Source organism: Microtus oregoni, unplaced genomic scaffold (assembly GCF_018167655.1).
Source record: "Microtus oregoni isolate MIOR12 unplaced genomic scaffold, Mior012 000104F_ref0000108, whole genome shotgun sequence".
Taxonomy (NCBI): domain Eukaryota; kingdom Metazoa; phylum Chordata; class Mammalia; order Rodentia; family Cricetidae; genus Microtus; species Microtus oregoni.
In genome coordinates, this window is record NW_024544718.1 from 3,357,840 (window position 1) to 3,368,394 (window position 10,555).

At 44.5% G+C, this 10,555-nt stretch overlaps 1 protein-coding gene across 5 annotated transcripts; it reads right to left on the reverse strand.

The window, feature by feature from the left end:
* Positions 1-226: 226 nt before the first annotated feature.
* LOC121443303 (sorting nexin-12-like) lies at positions 227-9,969 on the reverse strand. 5 transcript variants are annotated; one of them, XM_041645007.1, is made up of 4 exons: positions 9,817-9,969; positions 2,571-2,666; positions 1,313-1,437; positions 688-805 (listed from the first exon to the last, which is right to left on the reverse strand). In XM_041645007.1, the coding sequence occupies exons 1-4, from the start codon at positions 9,967-9,969 to the stop codon at positions 703-705; spliced, it is 477 nt and encodes a 158-aa protein (XP_041500941.1). In that variant the 3' UTR covers positions 688-702. The 5 variants fall into 5 exon arrangements, with proteins under 5 accessions (XP_041500942.1, XP_041500944.1, XP_041500943.1 ...); XM_041645006.1 differs by having other exon boundaries at positions 9,805-9,969; XM_041645008.1 differs by lacking the exon at positions 2,571-2,666 and having other exon boundaries at positions 227-805; positions 9,805-9,969.
* Positions 9,970-10,555: the final 586 nt, after the last annotated feature.

The window sequence follows — 10,555 nt, forward strand, 5'->3', positions numbered from 1 at the left end:
AGTAGGGAGCCATAAAGGGCTAGGGGCTAGGCAATAGGAGCAGCCTACTACCCTATGGCTTTCTTGACTTTGCAGTAACCATGATGATGAGCCCATAATACCCATACACCCTGCTCCACATATCAGACTGGTTAAACTCTAGGAGGATTACTGCCAGGAAAAACAACAAGGGAGAAAAAACAAACAAAAAAATTGCTGAGAAAACTGGGAACAGGCCTAGAAAAACACGAAGTTTTGGGTCTCTACTACCTTCCCCCGCCCAAAGGAAAATTGTCATGCAGGTAGGAAAAGCAGAGGTTCTCCCTGTTCAGTGTTCCTTGTGAAACCTAAGAATAAGAAAAAGCCCCTAGACTTGCAGCATCAGTAATATATCCCAGTGCCTCACCAGCACAAACCCCCCACCCTCCAAGGTTAGCCTTCTGACATGGGTAAAATGCCCAAAAATTGCCTTCCACTCCAATCCCTCCCCCACCCCAACCCCAAGCAAAGAGCATCTGCCTGTGGTTTCCCACCTCTCTTCAGAGAAGAGATACTAGCACAGTGCCCACATGGTTTAGTCTGGTACCAAGGGACACAATGCAAGACAGTCTATCAGGCCAGGGGATGGGCAGCCAACTTCAGATCAAAAAGAGAGAGAGGCTTAGTGTAAAAACCAATGTCATTTCAGCAGGTAAAGTTGAGGGCAAGTGGTGAGAGGGACTCCTACTGGCGCACCTTCCCAGGGACGTAGTTCCTATCAGTTGCCTCCTCCTGCAGGAACATGTGTAGACAGCGTTCATTCTGAGCCAGTGGGTGCCCAGCAATTCTATAAAGAGACCAAAAAGGTTATCAGTAGTTTCTGGGATCAGAAAGAATTGGCAGGAATAGGAATGTGAAGAGAGGACAAAGGGCATGGTCAGCCCTTAGGTTTGAGACTCTAGAGGACAGCAGTGAAGTATGACATAAACCTTAATATTGTAGAAGGGAAATGGAACAGAAGGACAGTGTAGGGAAATTCTAGTTATAAGGGTTAACATGCATTACACTCTCAGGCCTTGGATCAGAATTTTACTATCCAGTTTGCTCGCTACATCATATTACCTATTACAAAAAGACAAAGAAAAAAATGTAGAAAGATCATGATGGGCTGGGAGTATAATAGCTTAGAGGTGCTTGCCTAGCATACACAAGGCTCTGGAATCAATCCCCAGCAAAAAGGGAAAGAGGACAGTATGGAACAAAGAAGGGGGAGGGGAGAAAAGTGGGCAGGGGAGATAGGGGAGAGAGATTTCATGATGACACAGTAAACAGAGCAGCTAGGAAATTGACTTACTTGTTAATAAACTGTTCGAGGCCCTGCCTCCTTTCTTCAATGAAAGATTCCTCAAAGATCCCTTCATCTCCTCGGAAAGGGAGCTGCCGCTTCAAGGCTTTCCCAGGCAGTGGTGGTACTACAATCTGCAGTCAAATAGCAGCCCAGTTGAAGAGGGCAAGAAAGCAAATAAGATGGTAAAGGGCTCACTTGTGCTCTCTTGTGCTCTCTCTTGTGCGCGCTTTCTTTCTCTCTCTCCTCTCTCTCTCTCTCTCTCCCTCTCTCCCTTCTTCCCTCCCTTCCTCCTTCTCTCTCCCTTTCCCGAGACCCACATCTCAAACTGTCTGCGTAGCCAAGGATGACCTTGAACTTCTGATCCTCCTGGCTTTGCCTGCCAGGGAAACTGTGTATCTCAATTCTTTTTGGCCTGGGATCCACCATGCCTAGGTCCAGCTAAGGCCTTAGAACAGTAAGGCTAGCTCATGTGGATCAACTTGATTTCTGTAAGACAGATTTACCATCTCAAAAGAAAGGAAACTCCAAGCACTCTTCACTTTCCTCAACAATCCAGCACCATCCAAGCATTTAGCTAAGCTTTTCTTGACATGTTTTTACACTTATAGAAGTTTATTAACTTTACAAACTACAAAACAAAACAATAAAAACTATTGTTTATGGGGCTGAAGAGATGGCTCATCGGGTAAGAACACTGGCTACACAAGCATGAGGACATGAATATAGACTCCAGGACCCAAACCAAAAAGTCCATTTGTGGGGGGACGGTAGAGACAGAAGGATCACTGGAGATTGCCGGCCTAGTTCCAAATTCAGTGAGAAATGCTGTCTAAAATGTGTGAAGCAGGACACACAATTTAGTCCTCTAGCCTGTATGTACTGTGTGTGCCCTTACACCATATACAACACACACACATTTAAAAATAATACAGTCATCCAAGCAGTGATGGTGCAGGCCTTTAATCCCAGCATTTGGGAGATGGTGGATCTCTGAGTTCAAGGCTAACCGGGTTTACAGAGCTAGATCCAGGACAGCCAGGGCGACAAAAAGGAACAATACTGAAAACAACAAGAAAAAAACAACAATAACAAAACTCTGCCCTAAACCTCTAAGTTTCAAAGGAACCAATATATTGGGATTGCGTCTATAAGAATGTGTTCACCCTTCCTACCTACTTGAAGACTTTATGAGCTGTGACCTTATACCCTCCAAGCCTATACAGATTGCCTACTCCAATGGTTCTAATTAGGGGATGAGCTATACCTTACTATCTCGCTCCAGTTCATTTTTCAGCCACTCAAAGTCACTGTAGCGTCGCCGTACACATGATTCTTTCAGCTTGAAGATGGGTAGGTTTGTCTACAGGGAAGAAAGAACGAGTGAAGAGAAGCTAGGTGTTGTGGCATGCACTTTTAACACTCAAGAGGCTGAGGCAGGAGGATCAGCAGTTTGATGTCAACCTAGGCCACATAGGGAATGCCAGATCAGCCTAGGCAACATGGTGAGACACTATTGCAAAAATACAAACCAACCAAACTGAAAATGGGCAATAAGTTCTATTCAACCAACCTGTGGGGCCCACCTGTCAGAACCACTGGAAGTCTCAATGAAGAAACAGTTCCTCTGTTTCTCAGTGGTAGGTCACTTACCTAATCCATATGAGCACCAGGGTTTGACTCTCAGCATCACAAAAAAGAAAAATTGATCCTATGGACCATATACCTGAAATTTTTCCAAAGCACCACGAGGTATATATTAACCCTTACCATAACCAATCTTACCATAGTTGGGGATCAGAAGTCCCTTGCTGGGGCTGAAGAGTATACATAGCTCAGTGGTAAGAGCACTTGACTAGCATGCCCAAGGCTCTTGGTTCCACCCCATAAACACACAGATAAAATTCTTTGCTACTTAAATTTGTCTTACAGAGAAGACTTACAGTCATGTTCGAATGTACATTACATCAGTAAATCATGTGTTGTCTTAGAGTGTCCTCTAAGGCTCCCCTGTCTGGAGATGTGCTTCCCTTTCTATCTCTGTGATATGGAGGGAAGTCTTTGGGAACAACTAGAAGGTAAAGCATTTCCAACAGATGTTTACTATCCTGTGATATAAAAATACCTGCAGTGGGAATGAGAAGTGGAAGCTCAGCCATGAAGAAAAAGCTCAATCAGGAACTCCAGCTGACTGCCTAACTTCCCCAGATAGTTTCTGCTGGACCTTAAAGGTGCCTGACTTGACGATGCTATTTGTTGGTTTTTGTTGCTATTTGTCCTTTTACTTGGAAACCTCACCTGAGGTGACACTCTTACTGTCTGGGACTGTTTGAGGAACTCCAGCTGGCTTCCTTAAAGGTGCTTCCCCAGTCAATTTCTGCTGGTTGAGTACCTGACTTGATAATGTTTTGCTACCTGTCTATCTCTTGCTATTTATTCTTTTCTCTGTGAGTTCGAGGCCAGCCTGGTCTACAAGAGCTAGTTCCAGGACAGGCTCCAAACCTACAAAGAAACCCTGTCTCGAAAAACCAAAAAAGGAAAAAAAAGGAGCATCTGGTAGAGCTTCAGATGGTCCTTATTACATTATTTTTACTCTGACTTGTCACACAATTAAACTCACTCATTCAAAATCAAAAGTACGGCTATTTCAGATCATTCTCTAGACTTCCAAGGCATGCTTCCCTCTGCCTTCTTATCCCAATCGTTCCTATAAGTCCTACCTCAATTCTCACTTCATTCAGAAAAATTTTCCTGATAATACCAGCTGGGTATATTGTGGTCTACCTCCTCCCTGTTACACTTTACTTGAGACCCTGTCTATAGCATAGGCTGACTTCAAACTTCCTACACCTCCAAGGATAACCTTGAACTTTTGTCTTCCTGCCTCCTCATGAAATTACAGGTGTGTACTACCATACACAGTTCATGCAGTGCTGGGCATCAAACCCAGGGCTATCTATATACATGCTAGGCAAATACATACCAGCTGAAACACACCCACATCCCCATTTCTAAGGGTGTTATGCAGGTGACCTTGAACTTCTGATCCTTCCATCTCCAGTTTATAAAATGTCGCATTACTAGGTTTTCTTCACATTGTTTTATGCATCCTGTATGTTGTCTACATGACTAAGTGATGATCTCAAGATCAACCACATGAACCGGGAGGTGGTGGTACATGCCTTTAATCCCAGCACTCCAGAGGTAGAGACAGGTGGAACTCTGCCTTAGAGGCCAGCCTGGTCTACAGAGCAAATTACAGGACAGGCTCCAAAGCTACAGAGAAATCCTATCTCAAAAAACAAGAAAAACAAAACAAAAAGCAAAAAAGAAGAGATCAACCACATGACTGTGCACGGTGGTGTATCCCTTTAATCCCAGCACTCGGGAGGCAGAGGCAGGCAGATCTCTGTGAGTTTGAGAACAAGCCACTACAGAGAGTTCTAGACTTGCCAGTATGACACAGTGAGACACTGTCTCAAAAAAAAAAAATCAGCACATGACTTTTGCTTCTCCCAAAATGTAAGTTAGCAATACTCAATAGAAACTAGAAACTTAACTAGAAAGTTACCCCTTTTACCTAAAAAATACAGAATGAACAGCCTCCATATAAGTTAGCTTTCTGTAGCTTCCTCATTCCTACATTTTAGTCACTGAGAAGACCCCTCAGGCTCTAGTGGTGAGGAACTTATAACACATAAAAAGACCAACTCTTCACTCCTGTCTATAAGTTCTAAATGAAAATGGTCAAATACATATATTAATCTAGACCATATTTCTTGCCAGGCAATTCAGAGCAATGGGTGGAACCATCTCTTTTTTCTCAACACAACCGCTTCTTGATAAGAAAGGAGCATCTGAGCCAGGTGGTGGTGAAGCATGCCTTTAATCCCAGCACTCAGGATGCAAAAGCAGGCCGATCTCTGTGAGTTCGAGGCCAGCCTGGTCTACAAGAGCTAGTTCCAGGACAGGCTCCAAACCTACAAAGAAACCCTGTCTCGAAAAACCAAAAAAGGAAAAAAAAGGAGCATCTGGTAGAGCTTCAGATGGTCCTTACTACATTATTTTTACAGTCCACAAATCCTGAAGTCACCTCCCCAGGCAATAACTGGCCAGCTGACATTAGCTCCAACTCTACCCAAAATCTTCAAGGTTCAAGAAATATCAATAGGTTTACATGGAGTCTGCTATATATAACATTTTGTCATCTAAACAATTCTTTAAAAGAGTAAACAAAATGAGAGAGAGTCAGCTTTCTTTAGAGTGCGGTCCCCAGATATGTCCACAATGCTCCCTCCAGTGGATGGCCCTGTACCCAGAAGTATATGGTCAACACAATGGTTTGGTTTGATTTTTAAAGGCAACACAAAGTTGGAGAGAGAGGGAGGTAAAGATAGATCAGGAAGGAATTAGGAGGAGAGTAGGAGTGAACAATGTCAAAATGTATTGGATGAAATTCTCAAAGAACCAAACTATTTTTAAAAAGGAAGAAACAGCCGGGCGGTGGTGGCACACGCATTTAATCCCAGCACTCGGGAGGCAGAGGCAGGCGGATCTCTGTGAGTTCAAGACCAGCCTGGTCCACAAGAGCTAGTTCCAGGACAGGCTCCAAAACCACAGAGAAACCCTGACTCGAAAAACCAAAAAAAAAAAAAGGAAGAAACAAGGGAAAGGGTGGGGCAGGAGGAGGGGAGGGAGTGGGAATGGGGAAAGCTATGTAAAATGAGAAAAGATTGTACTAAAAAAAATTCTTAATAAAAAAAATCAAAAATGTTTTTATTTAAATATTTTTTTTTAAAAAAGGAAGAAACAAGTAACCTAACAGGATGGCTAAGTGGAAATAGGAGGGTCAGTAGTTCAAAGTCATCCTCAGCTACACATTGAGTTTTAGGCCAGCCTAGGCTACATGAAACTCAGAAAAGAAAAACAAAACAAAAGAATAAATACAAAACTGGAGGCTGATGAGATAACTGGGCAAGTAAAGGTGCTTGCATCAGAATCTGACACCCCAAGTTCCAGCTCTAGGACCTATATGGTAGGAGAGAACCAAGTCCTGCAAGTTGTCCTCTGACATGTGCTGCAACCCTTCCTCTGAACACAAAATAAATACATAGAGATGTAATTTGAAAAATTTAAAGGGGCCAGGCAGTGGTGAGGCGCACCTTTAATCCTAGCACTCAGGAGGTACAGGCAGGCAGATCTCTGTGAGTTCAAGGCCAGCCTGGTCTACAGAGTTTCAGGACAGACTCCAAAGCTACACAGAGAAATCCTGTCTCAGAAATTCAAAAAACTTAAGGGGCTGGAAAGATGGTTCGGTGTTTAAGATCACTTGTTCTTCCAGAGGATGCGGGTTCAAGTCCAGCACCATGTGGTGGCTCACAGCTGTCTGTAACTCCAGTTCCAGGATGCACGTGATGCATAGATAGATGTTTAAGTAAAACACTCATACACATAAAATAAATAATTTTTTAAAGTTTTTAATTTTTAAAACTGTCATTTTATGGGCTTTGTTTAACTAAAAACAAAAAACCCTATTCTTTCCTTACCCCCAAAGGATGATGAAAATACTGTCCTTCCATCTCAGCACCTAGCCTTCTAAGAAAACAGCTTCTACATAGTTTAGTGTCTGGTCTGCAAACTACGAATCATATGAGGAAGCAGGAATTGTATAATACAGGATATTGAGGGTTTGGGGGTTCTGTTCAACACAAAATACAGTGAAAGGAGAAGAAAAAAACACAAAAATCAAGCCCACAATGACACATCCATATGAACCAGGTGCAGTGGCGCATGCCTTTAACCCCAGCACTTGGGAGGAAAAGGCAGGCAAATCTCTTGAGTTTGAGGCCAGCCTGGTCTACAAAGTGCATTCCAGGACAGTCAGGGCAACACAGAGAAACCCTGTCTCAGGGGAAAAAAAGAAACATCCATATGAATATGTATAAGGATGTGAGGACCACCATAGCACCTCTCCAGACTCCTCAGGCAAGCAGGATCCATTCCTGAATAAAATTAAAGAGAATAGCTTCATCAATATTTATTATACAGAGCTAAAGGTGTAGATCAATGGAAGAGTGTGTCCTCGGCATGCATGAGGCCTGAATTAAATCCCTGGCACCAGAAAAATAAATACAAATCGTTTTATAGATTTTTCCAAAAATCAGAGTTCATTACAAGAGTGGAAGCCTCAAATCAACTGGAACTCACAGAATGAAGAACCACCACATTATACAACTAGAATTGTGGAAGGGACTGGTGAAAAAGTTCTAGGTACACTTTGCATACTAAGTTTTGCAACTAAGCCTTAACAAAGTAGTGCAAAGAACATGGACTTTGGAGTTAGAGACTTAGTTTCAAATCCCAGCCCCTATCTGACACTTTTATATACACTTGGGAAAATTACTAAAACTACATGTTTCCTAATTTCTACTTTTCAAAATGTATACAGAAACTAAAGCCTACCCAGGTATAGCCAGGTAGTGGTGGCGCACACCTTTAATCCCAGCACTTGGGAAATAGAGGCAGGTAGATCTCTGTGAGTTTGAGGCCAGCCTGGTCTACAGAGCGAGTGCCAGAACAGGCTCCAAAGCTACACAGAGAAACCCTGTGTTGAAAAACAAACAAACAAAAAACTATCTAGGTGTCGCAACAGACAACTTTAATTACAGCACTCGGGAGGTAGAGGCAGGCAGATCTCTGAGTTGGAGGCCAGTCTGGTCTACAGAATGAGTTCCAGGACAGCTAGGGCTGTTACACAGAGAAACCCTGTTTCAGAATTAAAAAAAAAAAACTTAAAAAAGAAAAAAAGCCAGGCGGTGGTGGCGCACGCCTTTAATCCCAGCACTCGGGAGGCAGAGGCAGGCAGATCTCTGTGAGTTCGAGACCAGCTTGGTCTGTAAGAGCTAGTTCCAGGACAGGCTCCAAAGCCACAAAGAAACCCTGTCTCGAAAAAACAGAAAAAAAGGAAACTAAAGCCTAGCTTGTGCCTGACCCATTGTAGGGACTAGATGGATGGTCTCTATTGTTATCAGAATAGAGAACGATTTCCTCACTATTCCTTAAGGCTCTCATGCATTTAAACAAAGTCTCCAAAACCCTAAAAGTAGTCTTTACACTGCCTGAGCAAGTTAAACTTAAGTTCCCTGAGTAATTAAGCCTTCCTCCATTAACACTCCTCTTTTAGCGTAGTTTAAAGAACATAAATCCCACGCTTCTCCAAAGCGATCATTTCAAATAGTCTCGTCTCCGGAAGACAAGGGCTCTCATGCAGTTTTCACTGGCCCTGGGTTTGGAGAGAACCGCTTCTTCCTAAGAATGTCAAGCACAGGCAGAACATTCTCGTTCAATTCTTCTAAAAAATGAGAGCACCATATGCCTCTTGGATCTTCAATGGTATTCAAGAGGGATGCTCTTCACAAAGACTATCCTGGCTCTCTAAACAGAGAAGAAAACACAAAGAAAACTAAAAAAAAATGGCTCTCAATTTCTGTAGCCTGTTCCACTTCAACTGGGGAAAAAAATACTTATGAACCATGTACTTTATCTGCACATTCCATCCTTGCACTATGGACTAAGCACTGTGGACTAAGAGAATAAAGTCCCCTAGGGTGCAAAATGGAAGAAGCCATTCCTAGAGCCATTCTGAAATACCATGTATTAAAGTAAATACAGACCAGGGACAGAAAAGGCAAATAGCCTTTTACAAAAAAAAAAAAATCTCAAGTGAGAGCCAATAAAAACTGAAGTAAACATTCTGGATACTTCAAATCTAAAGGATCAGCAGAGGATGGGAGCAGCAACTGACAATCCACCAATCCCAGTGCAGGGCCGGGCTTCACATAAGACACAGCATTGTGGTACCTAAGAAAACTCAAACATAAAACATTTCTCTCTTTCAGATGTAATTCTTAGAAAAGTCAACAAAGCGTTCGGTCTCCTCGGGGTTCCTTTCTACTTCTGCTCTCTCTCACAAGCCCACTGCCTCCCTTTCTGGTGTGTTTCCTCGAACTAAAAGGTTTGCTTAACTCCATCCCAGAGAGATCTCATTAGGAAGAAGCCCAGCCTTCCCGCCCCCCCTTCAGAATGACTTCCATAACCTAGTTTAGTTATGGGACCCAGCGACACATCGCCTTGGCTTTCCATCCACCCCCCCTCGCCGCCTTCTTCCACCCTCCCCTTTCGTCCTTCTGTCAATCATGATTCCAATCTACTTGAATTCCTCACTAATCTTTGTCCATCCTCCACACCCTGTCCAGCCGTGCTCCACTTCTGCCTCGTGAGTACTTGTTTTCCTTCACCACCACCCCCGCCCCCGCCCGAAGTCCCCTCCGGAGTTTTGTGTACCCCCAGGCCACAACTGAGTCTGCAGCCCTCTCTCTAAACCTTTCATGCCCTAACCCTCACATGACCCCCTCCAAGCTTGCCCGCCGTTAGTCGTCCCCCATACCCCCTCCCCTGCCGCATCGTCCTCCCTCAGCTGTCTCCCTCACCCCGTGACTCACCCGCATGCGAACCTCATAGGTGGTGAAGCGCGCGCGGCCCACGCCCACCGTCTGTGGATTAAAGATGTCTATCTCCAGGAAGTTACTTGGCGGCCCGTAAGCATCGGTCAGGTCCTGCGGCTTCGAGTTAAGGCGCCGAGTGTCAGCCACGGCCGTGTCCGACATCTTTCCAAAGAAGAGACCGGTACCGGGGGTGGGGGACACAGGCCTGAGGCAAGAGCACGCACGGCCCCTCCCGCTTGCAAAATAATCAGCCAACCCACAGACTGCGGCGACGCGCACGCGCGCACGCACACACCGCCCGACTCTCGGGCCCGTCGCCCTGAGTGGCCGCCATGCTGACTAGGGCTTGTACTTTATGGTGAAAGCGTCATTCAGACTTCCGGGCGGGACTGGCAGCTGCCCCGGAACCAGCATCTCTAATACTCCCTCTCCAATACTTGGAGAAGCACCACACGCAGACTCCGCCAATCTGTGTTCCTCAATCCCAGAAACTGTCTCATCCCGTGCATCAATCAGCAGTGGGCACTGCCCCACAAGCTGTTATCCTAAAGTGATAGGCTGAAACCCCAGGTCCTGAATAAGTACGGATTTTCCATGAAAATAGAAGGTGGGGTTCCAACAACAGTACCAAAAACGTAGAATGCAGCCCCACTGCTTGTGCCACTGATAAGTTTCAGTTCAAGCTACACACAGTTGAGCATTCGGCAAGCAGTACATTATGGTGCCAGGGAAGCAGCAAGCTCGAATT

What these genes read in the sequence shown, in the direction of transcription:
- LOC121443303 (XM_041645006.1), bottom strand. Translation starts at nt 9,969, where the DNA reads ATGTCGGACACGGCCGTGGCTGACACTCGGCGCCTTAACTCGAAGCCG. An exon ending in AACTGGAGCGAGATAGTAAG is followed by an intron (nt 1,438 to 2,570) that starts GTATAGCTCATC and finishes ATTTGACTGCAG; the next exon opens with ATTGTAGTACCACCACTGCC. An exon ending in CTCGAACAGTTTATTAACAA is followed by an intron (nt 806 to 1,312) that starts GTAAGTCAATTT and finishes GTCTCTTTATAG; the next exon opens with AATTGCTGGGCACCCACTGG.